Source organism: Pogoniulus pusillus, chromosome 29, assembly GCF_015220805.1.
Source record: "Pogoniulus pusillus isolate bPogPus1 chromosome 29, bPogPus1.pri, whole genome shotgun sequence".
NCBI classification, from domain to species: domain Eukaryota; kingdom Metazoa; phylum Chordata; class Aves; order Piciformes; family Lybiidae; genus Pogoniulus; species Pogoniulus pusillus.
Genome location: NC_087292.1, coordinates 9,834,596 through 9,857,250, shown reverse-complemented (window position 1 = coordinate 9,857,250; position 22,655 = coordinate 9,834,596). Strand labels below are relative to the sequence as shown.

Below are 22,655 nucleotides of genomic sequence, written 5' to 3'. Positions count from 1 at the left end.
AAGTACTGTGCTCTCCTCTAAGTCATTATTCAAATGTATACTGAATCTTAAAAACAGCATGGTAAGAATAAGCAAACTCTGAAAATCCCTGTTATTTGATTTAGTCTCCTTGCAGATCTCAGGGAGAATCTGCATGAATAAACTCTGGCCTTCACACTTCTAACATAGTCAGAACTTCCGTAGGCTTACAGCTCCAAAACTGTAATAAAATCTTTACAATGCTCTCCAAAATACCCCATCATTTCATACAATTTGTGCTATCATGCATGCCGACTAAAATTGTAGTTCCAGATAACAGTGCTATCACTCAGTCATTGCAATTTAAATATGGTGGGTTTTTTTCCAAAGGTAAGATACAACCTGCATCTTGATAGAAATTAGAAATGGATGAGTATTAAGAAGGCAGCAATTTCTCGGTACCCAAAGGCAGGAAGGACGGTATCTTATTTATGTAGTTACACATCACCTGAATAATACCCCCGCTGTGTCTGTGCAGGTTATTACAATGCAAACCCCATTTTTCTTTCCCTTGGAGATTATTTTCCCTTTGTATTTGTTCCCCAAATCTTCAGAAACAGCAACATGTTTATAATGGTGGGTGTTTGGTTTGCCTCTTAGTAATAATATGGTGCTTTTAAGACCAAATTTGAAACATTTGTCATGTATTAAGCCATGAATGTGCCAAAATAGCTGTTATATTAATATATTTGGCAGACAGCTTTTGTTTGATAGCACCCAAATTATTGGTTTGCTCTAATATCTCTTCTGTGAACACTATGAATGTCAGAGTCTCAACAATCATTAGCTGGTGGGGAAGGAAACAAAGTATGGTATATTTTTCCTAACCAATCTCATCTACTTTTCTGATATTTTGTCAGGTACATTGATTTTGAATAGTCAGATAAATAAAGAACATTTATTGGTTGAGTTCTAACGTTGGGTCAAAAAGGCCAAAACAGAAACTTAAAGCTATTAGCCTTATTTACAAAACAAATCCTTTTTGAGCGAGACAGAATTTTGCTGGCTAAAACATGTAGAAAGCATAAATCTATAGTCAAATGCAGGCAGCACATATGAGATGTATACAAAACTTAAATCTTATTGCACTTGACTACTGACGTTATTCTCTGTACAGCTTCTATTACCCATCCCAGAGTAACCCTTTGATTAGTGGTTTAAATTATTCAAAAGTAGCCTTTTTAATGGAGCTTAAGTGATGCATAGTCCTTGTGCTGGCTCTGTACACAGAAAGTGTTTCGTAAAGCTTCATGAATATTTGCAGCAAACAAATGTGAAATCTTCACACAAATGGGTATTCGTTCTCAAAGTGCCTGCACCCTCAATTAGCCAGAGAATGGCCACAATAGCAGGTGGCTTAAGTGACAACTCACAACACATCTTTAATCTTGACTGTCTGATGAATTAATTTTCTGAATATTATTCAAGTAAAAAACACATTGGAGAAAATCTGAATCTTCCCATGGCTATTCTGTGAACAGAAGCAGAGCCTGAGTCTCCTGGAGGAATAGCTGGGAATGACTAAGAGAAAATAACTTCCCGGAAATAAACTCATTAGAATAAAAAACTTCCTGGAAATAAACTCGTTAGAACAAAAAACTTCTGTTTGGACTTTTAGTTCTGCATATTTATTTAAATCAAGAATATTCAAGTTTGTGAATCAAGTAAAATTAAAAATGCAAAAAATTGTGTGGCATCTGAACATTACATTACATGTTATAAACATTGGTCGTGGCAGTACTTCTGTTGGTGTATCATTCAGCAAAAAATAGCAACGCTAATGTAGGAGTATTTTACTAACAGGTCTTTGAAATATTAAGCTTGCAAAAAAAAGTCTAGAAGCTTTCTCAATTAAGCATGAACACCCCACCCAGGTCACAGGAAAACTTGCTCTGAGGTCAGTGATGTTTACGGATTGACTAGCACTCCCACCAACATGAAATAAAATAAACTCAAACATCTCAAACATTAAAAAAGGAATGATGTAGTTAAAATGATGTGGCAAAAAAAAAAAAAAGGCCACTCACAATCAGTAAGTGTTTAAGCAAGTGCAAAACGTTAAAATATTTTACAACATCAAATATCCAAATATCAACAAAAGAATAACCAAAATTCTAGACACACACTTCTCAGAGTTATATGTAGATTCTTGAGCCTGGGTTTGAGACTATGAGAAACTTGGAATAATTAAGGTTTTGCTAATTTGACATTTGAACTGTCTTCTTTTCCCCCATCAAAATCAGACTGAGTGGTGTGTTAGCACTGAAAGAGGGAATAATCTTTTGAGTTTCAGTGCTTTTTTTATATTGTCATGGCAAAGAGTAGCATTTAGTTGTTGCATTCCACATCGAAGTGCACAGGACATGAAATCATTCTTAGAAACAAAAAAGGGAGTGAGCACTGGGGAAACAGCTATTTCAAAAAGATTATAGGAAGCAACTTTTCTATATGGAGCAATGTGGTTATGCATTTACCAAACTCTCTTCTTGAAAACATTATAAAATGGATATGTACATGCAGTTTTATGAATGAAGCGGGAGTACACAATGCATTTTATATTGTTTTCCTACATTTAAGAAAGTAAGAATGTCTTAGGAAGCCTCCTCAAAATGATGACATTAAAACTCTCTATAGAGCATGCATACCTTAAGAGTTATTCTTCATCCACTTCTGCTACAAATTGTGAATGGTGTTCTGGTGACTTGCTGTGTGTTTTGCTTAGATGAAGTTTTACTGCATGTTTGCTCGCAAATGTCCGACAGCACAACTTACATTTGAACTTAGAGTCTGTGTCCTCTTCTCCAGCTATTGTTTCAGGAGACCTTTGAACTGAAACTCTGGAGATTTCTTGCTCTACCTTGGTTTGCTGCTCCACAGCCAGCCTGTTCATGTCTTTCATTTGGAAACCTAGATGGGATTCTAAGTGGCTAATGTAAGTAGATGGGGTTCGAAACTGAGACGCACAGTCACTGCAATAAAAGACTGGGTGTCCTTTGTCCATGTTTTTCAAAAACTTTGTTCCTCCAGTTTTCCTAAGTTGATACTTGACATTTGCCAACCAGTGGCTGATGGTGGTCATGGACAGTCCAGTGAATTTTGAAATCTGCATGCGCTCTTGCGGGCCGAGGTCTGATAATAAATATTTACCTTCCGATGTCTGGAAGAGGCTGGAAGCAAACTGAGCTTGCAGAATGAGAAGATGCTGAGGGTTCCAGTTTGACTGTCTGCCCTTCCTTTTATGCAGAGTGGAGACTTCTGTTGAGACATCCTCAAAGCGTCGGACATCTATTTCCAGTTTCATAGATGGGATCCTTGAAGATGCAGCAGGTTTTGGTGTAGTAGCTTTGGGAAGAACTTTGACCATGTCAGCAATGTCAGAGAGAGCATGTTTTTGAGGTGGAGAAGTACAAGATTGTGCTTGAGCTGACTCAGCTTTCTTGCCTTTGGATTTAGTCAGGTCAATAGGCTGATCACTGTTTTCAAACAAATAGTGCCTGGATACGCTGGCAGGTTTTGGTGGGGTTGCAGCAGGAGATAAAACTGGCTTCTCCATCACATTTAGATTAGGTTTGTGGAACATAGAAATTGTGCTAGAGCTGGGGCTGGAGTTGGATTGAGGCTGCAAAGGCTCAGTGGCTTTGCCCAAGTGATTATTCAGTACTGACTGCAGAGCACTGAGAGGGCTGACGCAAGGCAGTTCAGATGAATGGTTGGCAGCAGCACAGCCATTACTGAGAGAAGCTGCTGTTGGTTCCTTGAGGACTGGTTTTTCTCTTCCACTGTCCTCTTTAATTTTGTCTTCCTCTTTCAAGGGACATGGTTCTGTCTTTTTTGGCTCCACAGAGGCTTCAGGTTTGAGGAGAGGTTCTCTCTCACTCTGGTTGACTGAAGTGAGCTCTGGTTGGATGCCCTCTTTAGCATAGTCTTTTTGTACCTCTTCCTTGTCATCGATTTCCTTCTTCATTTGAGTGCACTGAGCCACATTTGCTGAGATAGGGACCAGAGGCATGACCTTCCACTTTGGAGCAATAGGCCTTAATTTATTGGTGATCGTTGGCCTGATTTGCAGTACTTGGGAACCCACTGGCAAAGACGGCTTAGCTCCTTCTGAGAGCTGATAAGCTGCATGGATGCTGGGGTATGCGCTCCAGCTGGGTGCTCCATTTTGAGCTTTGTTGATGGCTGTAGTGACAGTGTTCTCCAAGGACTTTAAAATGTCCCCACCACCCTTTGAGCCATCTTCTAAATCTTCTTCTCTGAGGTACTGGTATTTCATTGTGGGATCCAATGGTTTCTGAAGAGCGTCTTCATACTCTTCAGTTTTTACTGCTTTCTCCTCTTTGCTTGCATCATCAGTTTTATCTTTTTTGCTTTCTTTTTTTAGTTCAGAAGTGGGAGTGATGCATTCTGCAGGTGATTTACTGGTTGACTTTGAAACTGGGCTGTCACTGGCTGGCGCTTCAGACAGTGACTGCATTTTTTCCACAGCTAGAGGATCCAGAACAAGTTGTTTTCCTTTCTTTGATGCCGAACTTGTGACTTTCAAGAAGTGACCGGTGACCATCATGTGGGTGGTGAGCTGCTGCAAGGTATCATGGGAGCTTCCACATTCCATACACTTCAAAATCTGGGATTTGCAGGCCTCAAACTGCCAGGTATAGCTGGCACCATTCTGGTAGCCGTAGCGGTTGTTAGATGACAACTGCAGGTTCGCATTCTTCTGAGGAGAAAACGTATCTGAGAAAGACCCTGTTGTGGAATCAGGGGAACAAGGCCTGTTCACATCAAACACACGTTTCTTTGCTGGAGTGACTATTTTTGAAGAAATGGTTGGTACTGGTTCCTTCAAAGGCACTTTTTGGTAATGTTTTGTTTTTATCATATGAACACTCAGATCTTGAAGGGAATCGAAAGAGTCACCACAGAACATACATTTCAGAACTTTTTGTGCATCTTCCTTGTCCATGTCCTGGAATGCCCTTTTCCGGGGCTTCGAGTAGCTGGTAGGTCTGTGCTTGTCCTTTTTATGGTTGTCATCTTGGTAGTGACCTGTCTCATTCATATGAACTGTTAGTTCCACCAGTGTGTCATAGGCAGCGCTGCACTGCCGGCACCGAAACCGGCTGGCGCCTGTGAACACAGTTCCACACATTTTGTTGCTCTGCCTGTAGAGCTGGACTGAGCTGAACAGGTTGGGTTTTGAGACAGGTCTGGAAGGTAAATTCTGCTGCAAGCTTTTTGACAATGCGTCTTGGTGCCAGTCAAAATCAGCTTTGTTCCCTCCATTTCTGTTGTCACAACTCTTCTTTTCAGAGTTGGACAACTTGAAACCCAGCCCTAAGCCTGTCCAGTAAGAGTCTGACAGTATGTTGGCATAGACGGCTGTCATTTTATCCATGCAATCATGTGCTTCATTCTGGGCTTTGGGATGGGTGCTGGTTTTTGGGTCCTGTGGCTCTCTAGAGCAAATGCTTTTAATATCTGCCACGTGGTCACTACCATCACTTAGTAGTGATTCATTTTCTGCATCCTGGTTAGATACGTGACTGACAGGGGAATTCTGGTAACTAAAGTTCCCTTTCTGCTCAGGACCCACGTCATGTTCCTCATCTGTCCCAGTGTCATTGCTGCCCTGCAGCTGAGCAGTTGAGTTGTTATCATCATCCTCTTCCTCCTCCTTTATATCTTCCTCTTCTTTTAAATCTTCCTCTTGGACATAACCTGAAATGCAATGTCAATATATGAAATAACTTGTTAAAGGAGGATACTACAGTTTGAGCTTTCTAGTTTCATTATGTGTTTTCTTTACCAGACTTCATTTTAATCTACAGCTTTTAATGCCTGCTAGTTCTGGAAGTAAAAAAAGCTAAGTGATGTCTCTTTTTTTTTTTTGAAAGTTGCTGCATTTTATTGGCAGATGATCATAATTCCTTATAACTGCCAGGGATTCTGAGTTAATAATCTTCTTGTCAAAGGAGTATAATTCTAACTGCCCTGTATGGGACAGTTGAAAAATTAATATGTAAGAATTCAAAGTTTATAAAACTTAAATTCTATCCAATCATTTTTAGCCTCAGTGAAAGAAAGAGTAGAGTTGGCAAGGAACAGAAGGGAAATAATACCAAAACATCCATATCAAAGCCATCCTTTAAAATAAGTAATTAAACATAAAATAAAATTACAGTATTCTGTCCTGCTTGACCTAGAATGGCCCTAACATATGACATAGTCATAACAGTAAACTAAACCTAAAAGCTCAGAAAGGAGAAGGTAAATGATCCAGAAAGTATTATTTGTTTAAAATCCTGTTCCTTCACATCTTCTAAGAAAAGCTGGTTTATGGCTCTTTGAGAATCTGGTTCATTGTGCCCCCCCTGAATTTGGTACCCCTGCACAAACAGTATCCTTTCAGCAAATCAAAAGGGATGAGCAGAAAAGTTAGAAGCATTTTTATGAACATTTAGACAATGCCCTTCACAGTCTTTTTCCAATACATGTTTTATTTTTTTTCAGCCTATTTGCATGTGTATCTCACCTCTTCTGACACATGTTTACCATCAAGTCAAAGAGATGAACCAGAAGCAGAGAAACTCTTCTCCTGGATGAAACACCAGTATAAGAAGAGAGAAATGATAAGTCTCTGTGGACAGGCTAAGAAATTCACATGAGTCATCTCTCCTATGCCCTTCTTGTGGTCTTTGGATAGGTACAGATCACAGTGGCTAAAAGTTAGGGTTGGCTTACTCTGGGGGTGGTGTAAGTCAGTTTCACAACCAAGAACAAAGATAACAACAATGGCTATGAGCAAATGATCTGGACAACATTTTAGCACGATTAAACAATAATCATATAGGAGTAGGAACACTGTGATTTTCAGCAGATGCTTTCAGCAAAGAACTTAATATTTAAGTGTTAAATACTAAAAAATAAGCATTTTAGTATTGTACTGGGGTACAGCAAATATCAGTAGCCCATTTACTGGTGACCAGACTAAGGCAGCAAAGACAATATTAAGAACAGAATATTTTTTTCTCCTCCCTAAACATTTTGGTCTAATAACCAGCTAATAGTTTCCATGTACCCCTTTCTGAGCTCTTGTGTTTTTCAGGGGGACAAGGATAACAGAGGGACATGAAGGCAGCAAAAGCTCCTGCACATCATGAGTAGTAACCTTGTTAAAGAAGCAGCATGAACTGATGAGCAGGACTGACACGGTTCTCGCGGTGTCAGAGATACTGTACAGCGTAGGTAGCGATGCTGGCCCCTTGCCAGGATGTATCACAGTGCCAAGCATATTACACCGAGCAAAACAAAAATAAGGAGGGATTCCAATGAAGGGATCAGACAAAACAGACAACATTCACACAGCTTTGGGTCGGTGCAAATTTGATTCTCCATTTCAGCATCAATTCTTTGAATACTATTAACCCATTTTTCACCAGAGGGTTTTTTGTTGTTGTTATTGTTCCCTTTGGAAGATACATGCGGTCATTTCTCCCTCACAATATCCTTTGTCCTTCTAAAAGGATTTACTGGGAGATGCAGAAGTACCAGACAGCTGCACATCCCCCACAATACAGATAAAATTTTCTGCTTAATTAGGCATTGACATGTTTACTATAACCTTTACAGAAGAGTAACTCGTAGTGAGAAATCCTCTTTTATTTTTTTTGGTGGTGATGTCTGTGTAGGATACAGAAACAATCTTATGCAAGTGGTAAAAATCAATTAGAAGAAAGCACCACTGACATGTCACAAAACCATCAATCAGCTCCATTTTTATGTTTAAGGGTTCTGGGAAGCTTTGAATACATATTTCAGTATCCTACTTGTAAAACCATTTCTGTTTATGTAAATGATTTAAATAGCTCTGGGCATTTTAAGGACAATGGAGACCTCTTCTGTGCAGACAACCCAGGGCACAAGAAATGCATGTGTGCTTCCAACAGTGGGTTTTAGTAAGATTTCATTGGACATGAAGTTTGATATGAACTGATTTAACTATTTAACAGATGTAACATTAATATAAGTGGACTTTGCATTATTTATTTTGTAAGTAAAGGGTGACTTAAGCCTGTACACTCACATGCTTTAAATGCAATATCTGTAATAAGTAGCATAAATTTTGCACGTCATACTGATGTCCATATAATAAATTGCTGAGTGACCTGTTCTCTTCCCACCAGTTCTCCCCCAGGCTTATTCTGACATTCCAAAGCTCTGAGATGCTCATATATAGCTGTCCTACAGGAAAAAAAGTAAGATTAAAGAAATCCAAACTTGGTAACCTCCTTTTCCCAGATGAGAATTTTCCCCTCAGAAATTAACCAGGCCCAGGCAGAGATGTAACATGGGTAAGTCCTGAAGAAGCAGAGGACTCTAATTTCACTGTCCTCTTGAAGACTGGACGAAACCCATGACCTTCAGAGCATTGAATGGAAGCAATTTATGGCTTCCTAAATGGAAACACAGTATTTGATTTTAGTGATGATTGATCCCAAGACAGCATATGTCAAAATCATGACATCAGTCAGGATAACATCATATGGATCGTAATCATAAATGCAATTCTAAAATGTTTTAACTTTTGAAATTATATCCCCCTGTGCCTTTGTGATCGGATTCATGGTAACTCAAGAAATCTGCTTCTTGAGGACAAGGGTTTCAAAACCAGCTGATTCTTTATTCTTCAAATAACATTTTCTTACATCTTTTTAACTACAACAAAGCCAGTCTAGTTAATATGTATGCAAAAACTCTTTTTTGAACTTAGGGCTTTAAAACTATCCACATCCACCTTCAAGCCTTGACCCTGCTATGCAGACAGTATTGAGCCAAGCACCCAGGGATACTAAAACCAGCACTGACTCTCAGGCCCTCATCCTCCTGACTAACCCTTAATTTGCAGCATGTTATGCATCACTTCTGACCCTGAACTGTAGAGTGTGAATACATCTTTTCTTTTTTCCTTTCTTTTTTCTTTAAAGTGTTCATACTGACAACTTTTTCACCAGTGGATGCTATTTTCACTCAAATTTGCTCTTTTTTCACACAGAGAAATATTTCTGAAAAAAAGATGTGCATATATACATGTTTCCAAGACTGGAAAATCTATTTTTTGCCAAGAAAAGGACACTGAATCATTGTCCAGAGCAACACTGCTAATCCATGTAAAGCCCATGTACCATCTGCACTTCTTTATACGTATATATATATATTACAGTTTTACTTGAAATAACATCATTAGTAGAGCAGTCTTGCAGTGCTATGAGGTGATCCTGTTTTCTTCTTGTCTGGCTTCAGCTCAAACATCTTTTTGTGTTTGGCAGAAACTGTTTCTTTCTCTGAAATATTTCATGCAGATAATGGATAATGACCACTTCTCATTCCTTCTTCTCAAAAATGTCTAACTGCATTAGCTACCCAAAGACAAATCTTAACCTGACTCACTGTGGAAGTTCATAGCTATGGATTCATCCCAGTTTGGAAATCAACTAAAGAGATGAACTGGCAGCTGAGAGAAAAAAAATCTCTACTTCGTTGCATAACTTTTTTATCAAAGACATTTTGGAATTTAACAGGATTAAAACTAATGAAACCCTTGGCAATGCAATGGAATTTCATGTAAGGCTCTCTTAAAACAGGAAATTTGTAATATAAGAGTGAACTACATTATTACATCAAAAATTTCAGTACCAGGGAAAAAACACCCTGTTAAGTTGTGCAGGATGGGAAGACAACACAGGGAATGGTTACCGCTCTCACCATGGAGGGAGCAGAGAGCATTTGATGGAATCAAATGGAGCATCTCTCACAGAATCATAGAATCAGACAGGTTGGAAAAGACCTTCAAGATCATCCAGTCCAACCTAGCACCCAGTCCTGTCCAATCAACTAGACCATGGCACCAAGTGCCCCATCCTGTCTTTTCTTGAATACCTGCAGGGATGGCAACTCCACCACCTCCCTGGGCAGCCTATTTCAATGGCAAATCACTGTCAAGAACTCTGTCAAGAACTTCCTCCTAACATCCAGCCTATACTTCCCCTGGCACAACTTGAGACTGTGCCCCCTTGTTCTGTTCCTGGTTGCCTGGGAGAGGAAGAGACCAACCCTACCTGGTTACAGCCTCCTTTCAGGTAGTTGTAGATAGCAATGAGGTCACCCCTGAGCCTCTTCTTCTCCAGGCTAAACAACCTCAGCTCCCTCAGCCGCTCCTGATAGAGTCTGTGTTCCAGGCCTCTCACCAGCTCCGTCATTGGATCTCAATGTTCTGGTAGTGTGAGGTTTATTTCTAAATCCATATGCATCCTGATGAAGTCTTTAGATTTTCTCAAAACCTTATGAAAGGCTGAATATGCCCAAATGCCTCTTTTTTTGGCAAGCTGGTTAATTGTTTTGGATAATGGAAAATTGCACTGTTTGCTGCTAGTGCTATTCATCATGACACTCAAATTCAGTTTGCAGTCACCCTATATGGAAGTTTCAGTCACCACCCTACTGATGCAATTCTGTGTTCAAAACAGGTTGTCATTTCAAAGGAGAGAGTTTTCCCTATATTGCTTTGCCTTTTCAGAACTTTGTTTTCCAAACAGTTACAGCAGCTAATACTGCAACATGAATTTCTGCCTCTTTCAAATTAGGAAAAGAAACATCCACTACCATTCACTGTTGGAGGACATAAGCACCCTCTCTGGTACCAAGCTTATGAGCCACTGCAGCTTAGGAGAAAAGGAACTTGGAGTGACTTCTGGCATAAGCGAATTTTAACATGCAACAGCAATTCCATGGAGCAGTAACTATTATTTATATATGATTCTGGAATGAAGCAATTTGGGCTTTCATTTTGTTGTGCTCTAATTAGAGTTGTACTATAAAGTTTTCTATTAAATATCCAATTTCCTACTGGTTAAGAAGGTAAAATATCCACTAGCTTCAGTGGGACTCTTAGCAGCACAAAGCAGAACAGATGATGTCTTTCATACATTGCATCCTACACAGTTATGAGTCAAATGAAAATGATCAGCAGCTGGAAGCATATGTGGTGGGAATTGGTTTGTGAGTGACCCATAAACCTGAAGCAAAATCAATAACAAAATAGGCAAAAACCCCAAACAAACAAAAGGAAGACTGAAAAAAGCAAGGTGAGTGGATGCTCTGTACTGAGCTGAGAGGCCATAGCAGGGGCAGAATTATTACAGTTTTCTCTTTCCTTAAGGATGATGCTGTCTACATAGTCAGTTATTGCATCAGAAAAAAACAACCAGCCAACCAACCAAACCCCAAAATGAAACAAAACAAAACACCCTACTCCCCATCCCCCAAAAGAACCTAACAGTCATATTTGCCTTGCTCTGAATTCAGTCAGTTCAAATGGCTGAATTGTCAAGTGTTAGTTGTTGGAGAAATGGATTTAACCATGTTCAAGTTCCTTACATGAGGGCTTACAGTGTAAGTGAATAATTTGCCTTTGGTTAAAAACATTTCTGTTTGTAATCTGCAAGCCCCCAGAACTTACCATTTCATTGTTTTAACCAGCTGAAGGTGTTTGATATTCCCCAGATTGTATTTCCACTACACTTCTAATGAAAGCTATGAATTGTTGCATCACTTGAATATAAAAGGCTTGACAGTGACGGCCCTTTGCTGGCAGGAGCAGTAGACTCCCACCTTTGCCCCATCTGTTCCATCAGCCCACCTCATGCCCCAAAGTCCTTGTCCAGCAGAGTATCAGATGGGTATCAGGCATTCGTCACATCACCATGACATCAAGACATGTTGCATTTAACTGCTGGTACAGACAAGAAGGGGTTTTCTTTCCAGAATGCTGTTTGGTCCCATACAACTTAAGGAACACAGTGGATAAGCTTCCCTCATTAGTAGCTTCAATTGTACCAGTTTAGATCACTTTATTGATTAAAACATTAAGTCTGAAACTTCTCTCTTTGACTTTCTTCTGCTTTCCTTGTCCTATTTAACATTGTGAAAAACAGCAGAGTGGCTTTGTAAATATAGAGATCACCTCCTTTAAAATCTAGATTTCAAATGATGTTTCCCTTCACTCATTATCCTAGGCTCCCCTAAATACCAATCTAAACTTCTTTAAATGGCATGAGCTACCAATCAGAAAATAAAAAATAAATCTGTATAGATTGAAATTGTAATGAGTCTTACCAGTGTACTGCTAGCACTTTGGTTCATTTGATATGAACTTTGTTTTTTTAAAGTACCACATGGTAAGGCTTTGAAACTTCAGTTTGTAAAAAAAAACTGTAACAGCCTTACAGCCTTTGAAGTCACTACTGATATAACTCTGAACAGATCCATTCAAGTTCAACTAACATCAGACAAATGTTTAGTGTATCAGAGGAAGCCACAAAAGCAAGGATTTCATCAATATTTCACAACAGCCTCAGGGAAACTGTAGATTGCAATGCTGTAGGGCAGCTAATGGAATTACACACAAGGGTTTTGTACATTTAAAATAAGCAGCTACTAAAAAAATTACCCTTCAGTTTGATAGAAACTGTATAAAACTGCAGATGGGAAACAATTAAATAGCTACCAACATTTATCCATGTCAGCCTGATAGGTCATTTAATAACAGGTATTTCTTTCCTTCTTCCTTTTTTTTTCCTGGTAGGGCAATAATAAAGATTAACATTTATGAAAAGTAGCATAAAATATAGTACAGCCAAATGAATAATTAAAGATGCTTCTGAAGAATTTGTTTGCTATTGTATGGCCATGAAGACAGCTTTCCAGTAATGAAGTACATTCATATTAAATACAATTATAAACAGAAAGAAGATGAGGATTATGTTTATGGACACTTGCTTTTTATCTTAAAAGAAAACAACAAACCAGATCTTTGACTCACTTCTGTTGAATGCATGGCTGATCTCATGGACAGCCTCAAAAAGAGTTGGGCACTAGCTTCGAATGCATGAGGGGTACACTTGAGGCTGGACATATTACATGTAACAAACCAGTGAAAGATCAACACTTTCCCTTGAAAGGCTCTTGATCAGACTGAAGAATTCTGCATGTGAAAACACAATGGTTATCTAAAAATAGACCCACACAATCAGATTCCTTTTCATTACTATGTTTAACATGTAAAATCTTAAGTACTAGCCCTTCACACACTATTGGTTTTGAGTGTTTAGGTATGGTCTGTTACTGTGAGAAATTACTACTTCTGTTAATAACTGATACTTGTTCTGTGCATTGAATAGCACCATGTGAGAGAGAAATTGTTTGATTATTGTTTTTAAAAGGCTACTCATTCCTTGGCCTCTCCAATTCAAAACAGACCAACTTGGCTAAATACAACAGAGCATCAGGTCATGTGCAAATTAATTTAAGCCCCAATTCAAGAAAGATCATAAAAATAAAGTTTGTCCCATTTGTGCTACATAGGCTTGCCTGTCATGAAGAGAGGCTGTGGCACGATGATGTTTCACTGTCGTAATTACTTAATAATCAATTGTTAATACGTAAACAGTAGCAGGCTGATATTGGTAATGTGACTAAAGATTAAATGAGTCAGCCTCAATGGAAAATCTGCCAGAGCAAGGAGCAAGGCTCAGCTGTCATAACTCCAGCATCTGCCACTGAATGCTGAGGTGGCCCCTCGCAAGTCATACAGGGTCAGTTCAAAGCTCAGATATTTTTATAGGTAACCTCCATGAACAGCTGCTTTCTCTTCAAAATCCCAGCTTCCTTGTCTGCTGAACTGTAAAATGGTGTTTGAGCTACTTGAGTAGTACTCAGCTTCATAATCCAGTGATGGGTAGAGATGAAGCCAACAGCACTTCTCACATGTTTTGTTAAAGCACAGAATTCATATGGAGCTGAAGATGCTGCATAAAATGCATGCTTCTTGTTGACTAGAACTTAGTATTACAGCCTGTGTGCAAAAAATAGTAAAATGGCTTCAAAAGTACACAATTACTATAACATTTTCCTAAAGAGCAGCAGGCCTTTTGCTTTTCCTTTGGATACACAGCCATATTGCAGCAGCAGCATGCTCTGCCTTATGCCATGCTTGCCAGCAGTCTTCCTAAATCTGAGCTGGTTACTCAGAGCTGGTTAAACCATGGCTGCAACACCATTTGTCTCTTAACATCTCTTTAGATAAGGTACATGAGTAGAAAGTGGGAGTATAATGAAATATATCTTGCTCATCTTCTTGCTTTGTTTTGATCTTGCATTCCAGGCAATAAAAAACTGCAAATAATTTTGAAGTGTGAATCCCATTCAATGGGATTTCAGTGGAAAAGGAACAGTAGTGAAGAATATGTCGATCATCAAATGTTTTACTTCCCTCTTTAGTTGCCTTTCAGGAAGATACTGTTGCAAATGTTAGTTAATATGACCAGTCTGGTTTTTTTTTTTTTTGTGACAAATGTAATGGCCAACAAACATTGGCTTTTGACCATTAGACATCCCTGCCACATAACCATCAAAGCACTAAGCCAGCATGAAGGTCATTACCTCAGACTCATCTTACTTTGACCAAACTTCTCAGACATGTAAGCAATAAGCGGCCACAAGAGATTGATATGATACTTTGTGAGTAATTTGGATGAACTATAACACTAACCCAGTAAAGTATTATAATTTTAAATGTGTCCAGAAAATAATTGAAATTCTGGTTTAGTTTCACTATAATGCACAGTGCTGGGTATATTTAACAGCTGACTAGTTTAGCATGGATATTGCTTTACAAATGAGGTCATATTGTTTTTAAGAAACAATATTGCTATCAAACATGTTTAGGAGGAAAAGCAAGAGATTATGAGTACACTTTTAACCTTCCTGTCTCTTTCTGTATCTGTTTACTATGGTGATTTAGGTGCTCAGTGTTGTTTGAAGGCAAACACAGAAGGTTCTGGCATTTAAAAGAGATCCAGTAATGAGCAACTGGCAGTCAGTTTCTTTCTTATTATTACTCTGTCACAAAATCTCTGTTCTACATCACTTCATCTTTGCAACACCAGTCAGAGATGAGAAAGGTCAAAAGATCTCCTTCAAACGTACAGTCTGTACATGCACAACACCATTCCTGAGCCACATACAGCAGCCAAAATTCAGTCCATGCTGTGGAATAGAATGAGTCATAGGTAATAAAACTTCCTTAGAGAAAAGGCTTTCTTCCTGCTGGCACTGACACATCCAGGTCAGAGTGGGATCACCTACTAACTGTAGTCCACAGATTTCTATTTTATCCCTTATCCTGTTGTCATTATAAAGGATACCTAAGCAATCCATCTAAAAAAGTATTTAATGCCTACAATATGCATACATCTATCTACCCAAAGATGGGGGCACACAGAGGGCCTGGTCCTCGTTTCACTTCTCAGCGCAGTCAGCAGTGAGAAGGTTGCAGCAATGGTGATAGGAATCAATCTGTGATCCTTTGGAACCTGTTTCAAAGCTGGAAATAACTTCTTTAATGGACCTGCCTGAAATAACCCCCCTGTAAGAGGTGTCACTACCATTATGTTGTGCTGACTTTGGTAGCATGAACTTGCAATCATTTTTAGCTGAAGTTTAGGGGGAATTGTGTCTTAGCATTCTCTTACCAGATCATGAAAATATCCTGCATCCTTATTATTACCATTCTAATTTATTTATGTACTGCCTCCAACACCAATACTGCCCTACACAATTCTTTTACTACCAAGGACCAAAATGCTTCCTGCCTCTAAAAGCTCTCAGTTTTGATAACCTCCAAGGGCTTTCGTTTTTCTTTCCATTCAATCTGGGATGCTGCTCTACTGTTTCATTGTAGATATGGAGGGCTATTAATAGTAAGAATACTAACAATTACCAGTAGTAAAATTAGTACTGCTGGTTCCATTCTGCAAGAAATTAGTTCAAAACAAATCAATTCATGTCAAAAGGAAAAGCTTCCAACTGACATGGAAAATACATGCAGTTTCCAAATATCTATCAAAATTATTAAAACAGTGAACATTTTAAAGAAAAAAAAATCAGAATACAAATATTAAGTTGTGTTCTTTTAAATGGTATCTCACATGATCTAGGGAAGGGCTTAGACCCAGGGCCAGAACACAGATCATGTACAGATCATAATCACCACAGTCTCAAGTTTGCATTCCTGCCCTGTCCTAAATGATAACTGGAATTTATCACAGAACCATAGAGTCATAGAATGGTTTAGGTTGGAAGTGACCTCAAAGATCATCCAGTTCCAATCTGCTGCCATAGGAAGGGACATCTCCCACTAGAACAGGTCACTCAAGACCTCATCCAACCTGGCCTTGAACACCTCCAGGGAGGGAGCAGCCACAACCTCCCTGGGCAACCTGTGCCAGTGTCTCACCACCCTCACTGTAAAAAACCCTTTCCTAACATCTAGTTTGAGTCTCTCTTCCAGATCCTCTGTACCATCATATGGGACAAAGCATAATGAAACAGGCAGCGACAACAGGAGGCTGCAGCTGCACAGGAGCAGCCTTTTTTGAATCCCAGCAAGAAATAACAACTATGAGTTATGGTTAAAAAATTCAATAATCAGGAAGGTCACTCACTGACAGAAATTACTTCCTCAGCACAGGTATCATGATGTGAGCACTGCTGAAGTGAGGGACATGACTAGGTACAAAAAAGCTCTACATTATATCTGTCAGAAGGGGATTTAAGGCCTGCAGGAATTCACAAAGCAGTCCAGTGGATCAAAAACCCTGAAAGAGCTGAAAGAGTGCAGTAACTGCCTCTATTATCCAACTCTGTGACAGAATAAGAAAAACTTCATAAACTTGCCCACATCTTTTTTTTTTTCTGGGGCCTCTCTGAGACTTGGAAGGAAAAGCAACAGAGGGCATCTGACCTCTACCAAATTACTCATACTAGTGACTTTCTGAAAAATAAACTGTTGCTGCAGGCAACCCCAAACGTGAAAACCAACAACAACAAAAGAAAGCAAACCCCAAAAAACCAAAGCAACAAACCAAAGCAGCAAAAAAGCACCGTTAAAATAGTAATTTGAAAAAGGGCTGTTAAAAATACTCACATTATTCAAACACATGTATTACTGTTCCTAGAAACCAGAAGTGTAAGCACAGACAAAAGCTTGGGAAAAGAAGTCCAGGAGATTTTCAAGTGTGGTTAAATACACACAAAGAGCATTTTTGTTTTAATTCCTAACTCTTCCATTTCACTGCCTCCCAGGCATCAGCATGCAACTGGGACACCACCTTTACACTGCTGCAGAGGAGCAAATGTACCTGGGATGTTTATTAAGGCATCATTATGTGTCTGTGTGGCACCATTTATTTTCTGTGGAAGAGACCATGCCAGGTCAAGATCAACAGTTTGAGCAGACAATTCATCAGGTGGGAGCAGGTGGCAGGGCTGGTATAAGAAATCAATCGAAAAGGAGTACAAAGCTGAAATGGATGGAAGGGTAAAAGTAATAAGAAAGTGATCAGTGAAACTACGAACGGCAGAAGATAAATCAAATGAAACAAGTGCAGAGCACAGATCAGTCCAAGAGGGTTTCCTTAAACGTGAACAGGGTTTTAACCTCTATGACATGTATAGTGCTTTTCCTCAAAATTCTGCTGGGAATCAGGAGGATGAACAGAGCAGGACAACGACCAGGGCATTCAGAAAGAAATGGTAAGAAAAAACAGTTTGCATAGTTAAAGTTGTGGTGGAAGCAGACGAAGAGAGCATCTAGAAAATTACAAGGCACTTTGCACATTTGCATCTATGTTCAGACTGCATTTATACTTAGGTTATGAGAGTGTGTTACAGGAGCTGCACTTCTGTTTTGATTAAGATCCCTCAAGCAGTAACTGAAATCACACAGAAATAAAGAGTGGTGGGTGCATGATGAGATTAAAGATGGAGCTATGTTGAACAAGAACTTCTGAATGAAAAGGACAACACAACCAGGAACTTGATGACTTGTTGAACAAAACCCAAATAATTTCATTGAGAGTTGGCCTTCACACCAGTAAAACCCTATTGCTATCAATAATCCAGTTATTCATGACCAAAAAAAAAATCTTGTGCAACTTATCTAACACAGATTTTGGATACCTACCATGAATACATTGCCATTTTTTTTTTTAATAGCAATGAAAATCTGCATAAACTTAGGTCTGCACAGCTCTTCTGATGAAACATGAGGATGCACTGGCTATGGACACCAATTTAGTCCTTGCTGATTTGCTAAATAGAGAAAGTCCTTTGAGATTTTATGGGTAAGGTTGATTTGGAACTATAAAATAGAGGCATTTATTATAGACCAGAGGCCAACACCACTTCATTATAGCCTGTCGAAACACTTTCAGTTTATCCATTACATTCAAATCCAAACAATGCTTCTCTTTTAAAGCATTTCTGGATGATTCTCTTTCACTTTCTACCAGAAGTAACAGCTTAAAAAACCCTGAATTTTTAACATGTTTATCAACCTATGCTAAAATTTAGATGAAGACAGTGCATGCCACAGATCTAGCTAGTACCTACACAAGGTTTGTTTTGAATGACTACCAATTTGCCTTCTCTACATGGCCTAATTACTGCACGTATCCCCCGATGCACAGCTGGAATTTGACTAGTCTGCATTTGAATTTTTGAATTTTTCAACATGTATCATACTGCCAGTTCATTGCTCCTTCTGTGCAGCCAGTTCCCTTATACTGATTGGAAATCTGTTGCACAAAGAGAGAAAAATGTGCTTTCGATAAGAAGAATTAGAAAGGCTTGAAACTGCTTTTAAATCATTATTTGTAAGGAATCACTACATTCTCGTACTCTGCCCCTCACAAACAAGAGTCTTTAAACGCTCACTGGGAGAAGAACCAGCAGAACTGGTTGTCTTTGCTGCTGCTGCCTCGGAGAAGTTTAAACAAGATCTCTTGGCATCTCATTTATTGCGTAATATCTTTGGTCCACAGACATAGGGCAGTGGCAGCATTAACACTCCCAGACAAGGCAGCAGTGCTCTACATCAACAGCCCTTCTCCAATGCATTTTGCTCAAACAGTAAAGTCCTCCAAAGACCCTGTTCAGAAGCCCCAGCTGGCACATGTCAGAGCTGTCAGCAGCCACATGCTATAAGATGTCACCATGGCCACTGTCTAGCAGAGCTTCGAAACTGCAGAAGTAGTAAACCTGTATGGTGTAGAAAGGCAAACTTCACAAAGTGGTTACCTGTGGGCTCAGTTTATTTCAGACAGCCCTTGGGATCTATCAAGCTTCATGCACTGGTGAGATTAGCCTGACTCTAACCTGCAGCCTGTTTTGCCTATGCTGGTCAATTGGAAATAACTTTTCAGATGTTAATAACATAGTGATGTTTCCATGTACTATAGGCATGATAGGTGTCATTCCTTTGAAACAAATGGACTCAGGCAGAGGAAGAATTGGCCCAATGTTTTATTATTCTTAGATGTCTCTGTACAGAAGCTCTTCCTGTTGCTACTGTAGCTTCTTTTTGTCTGATGAGGGTATTTTCAACGTCTGCTGCCAATAGCAGTGAAAGCAGGAAGTGTCTACATCTTAAGTCTCTAACAATATATCAGAAATATCAGTAAAGTAAAAGAATAATCACTCATGTAGCTGTTACTCACAAGCCTTTAGACTCATGGCAAATAGCAATTGGTGATGTTCTGCATGACCTAAGCACTTTTTCAGAGCTTCCTGGTTCCTTTTCTTGACCTGATATCTTTTGGGTATTTATTTGCAGATCTGAGAACATCCAATTCTAAGGAAATGTAATTTAATTCCAGCAAAGATTTTTTGGGGGATTAACTTCATTTTGTGGAAAGCAAAATGTTGCCCATTGCTTCGGACATGAAACAGTGTATCACTGCTTCACTTCTTCCCTTATCACTTATCTAAAGAGAAGGATGCAGTGATTTCCCATATTATTTTTGACCCTTCAGTGCTGGCTCAAGGGTTGAACTGGATGATCTTTGAGGTCTCTTCCAGATATATTCTAAGATTCTGTGATTGTTTCCCAATTTGTTTTTCCTCATGTGACTGAAAGGCAACTGTAATATGAAATTCATCTTCATACTCCTCTCCAACCAGTATCAACTGCCAGAAAGTTCTTTCACCACTACCTGTTTTTCCTTCCTCTATGAGCAGCCACAAATTCTGCTTTTTCACCTTGAAACTGCTGGTGTTAGTGGAAGGAGACAATTAAAGGTCAAAAATCAAAGTATTTTTCTGTTCCACCCTGTATAAATATATTGCTGCCAGACAGAAGCAGTCACGTCTATAAATGCACTTTACAGGGCTGAGGAGATCTGTTTCTCAACTTAAACTATGTAACATTTAAATATCAAAAACTTTGTTTTCTAATGAGGGAAGTATTGAGGGGGGAGAAATGAATTATATGCTTGATGTATACTGAAGGCTGGGAAAATTAAGGCCATTTCCCATGGTGAGAATGCAGTGATTTCAGTTTGTGAGAGTAAATTAAACCTTTGGGAGAATTTGTCTTCCATTAAATTGAACAGCTAAACAGGCACAGAAGATTTTAATGTCACCACCAACAAACCCCAAAGGTTACAAAAAGAAAAAGAAACACTGTTTTCTTGTTTGGAAGTTCTCTGTCTCTCTACCTAGGAAAAATGCAAACTGTAAATGTATGTTGAGACACAAAGACTCTTAAAGATCATAATTCCATTCCTATACCATATGCTATTAATGTCTGTCAACACTGTTTAGCCAGCAACTGCTGACAGAACCATATTTGCTATCTAAATACATCATAAATAAATCAGTAATGAACTGCTTTAGTAAACCTTCTGCACTGATTGGAAATACAGATCGAGTAAACAAACTCTGGGGATAGCATTTTGAAGCTAGAAGTATATACAAGTGTTTAATGTCAATGACAAAGTCACTCACACCTCTCATTCTGGCAAGAGACAAGGCAGGTGAAAGGAAATCGTAAGGATGGCAGAAGTGTTTAATCAATTGTAGTAAGTGTACCTGTCAGCATTCATCATATTACCTCTCTTTTTTTTAACCTTATGCAAATCTCAGAAAAGGGACCTTCAGCAGGTAGAGCTCCAAGATATGCTGGTCACAAAACCAAAACCCTTGCCTCAGTCATGGTTTCATGACCAGAGAAACGGTCATCATAACCTAGATGAGGGTCATGATCTTCCCAATTCAGGCCTGCAATGAGCAAGCACAGGCTCTGCTGACTTCTTGGCAACCAAAAGAAGAGACTTTGTCTTAAATATGAGGCTTTTGGAGACAATGGTACATGCTTAGCAAGAAAAAAACCCAGGCATTAGGACTGAGTTTTCAAGTGGGCTCCTGACTCTGCTGAAGATGAGCTAATAGTTCTGCACTGCAGAGTTTCTGCATGCTTCTGAATGTAAAAATAGTTCAAAGTTTGCGCCAGAATTTGGCTTGGAGATGTGGGATACACTGCAGTCAAAAACTTCCACTACTTTGTGAATGTGTGAAATATAAAATGGAAGGAAACATTCCCTTATCTGTTCAAAGAAACCTACCAAATGTCTGCACAAAAAGAAGCTGTTTGGTGCAAAGGAGCTGGAAGCAGAATTTGTCTTGTCAGGTGGGATACTGATAGAGGAATTAGCAGTAATGTTAACTGCTAGACTTGAAAAAAAAAATCTACTAACACCACAAATTCATAAATGAATAAATATTTCCAGACTTCCCAACTTTTTTTTTGACACAGGTTTTTGAAAGCTGCTTTCTGACAGCTTTCTGGTAATTAGACACCACAGCTTTGTATCAGAAGAACAGTCTTAATTAAGACTGTGGAGAGATGCTAAAATTATAGTTTCCTCTATGCTATATTTTAACAGCAGAAATTCTCAGAGATCCCTGTGGGATGAGGCTTTAGTCCAGATTAAAACAAGTGCTAATTTATCGTGATGCTTGCAATAGATGATATTTTAAAAACTGGAATTTATCTCCTAGATGAGGGATTAAAAGTTTCTCTTAATCCCACCAGACAATTAAACATCTTATCCCTTGTTTCCCCCCAGGTTACTTCCAGTTCAGAATCCAAACACTCTATGATACTGAAAAAGACCTGTTTACAAATTCAGCTGGTTGACAAGGCTCACAAAGCAGTGGCAGGTGTTAGTCTTTATAGGAGGAATTAGCTCTGTACAGAGGGCTAACGCAGGCAACAGGAAAGGCTGCGGCTTATTATGCCTCACCAGCAGAGCACTCTCTCTGCCCTCAGCACAACAAACCAGGATCTGTTGTCCTGGATGCACACCTTTGTCTGGTGCTCTGCATTTCCCATTCAGCTGGAGGCAGGCGAGCAGTACTAAACACTGAAATGGAAAGGGAAAGGAGCATGGGGCTGTAAGAGAAGAACATTAGGATCTTATCTTCCAATAAATCAAGACATAAATTTAAATTATGAACACCTTAAAAAGACTGAGGTTCATGCAAAAGAATACAGTGTAAGACAAGGTTCCCTCTGGTGTCATTTGTTTTTGTGACAAGCTGCAGAGATTGCTGGAACAGAAGAAGTCCCAAGCTCCTAAATACCATCTCAAGTAGAGTTCGTGTAAAAAAGAAGTGGCACCGTCTGAATGATAAACATTCATATTTTACAACCTTTCAGTTTATTTACTGATATATCT

The 22,655-nt window shown here is 39.1% G+C and overlaps 1 protein-coding gene across 3 annotated transcripts in view; it reads right to left on the bottom strand.

The window, feature by feature from the left end:
- TSHZ2 (teashirt zinc finger homeobox 2) overlaps nucleotides 1–22,655 on the bottom strand; it is a 231,887-nt gene that overhangs the window by 86,271 nt on the left and 122,961 nt on the right. The window contains exon 2 of one of the 3 annotated variants that reach the window (XM_064168021.1): nucleotides 2,664–5,739. In XM_064168021.1, coding sequence (XP_064024091.1) covers nucleotides 2,672–5,739 — 3,068 coding nt within the window. In that variant the 3' untranslated portion in view covers nucleotides 2,664–2,671. Of the gene's footprint in view, nucleotides 1–1,618; nucleotides 5,740–22,655 lie in introns of those variants that run through there. The other 2 variants (XM_064168022.1, XM_064168020.1) reach the window with 2 other exon arrangements.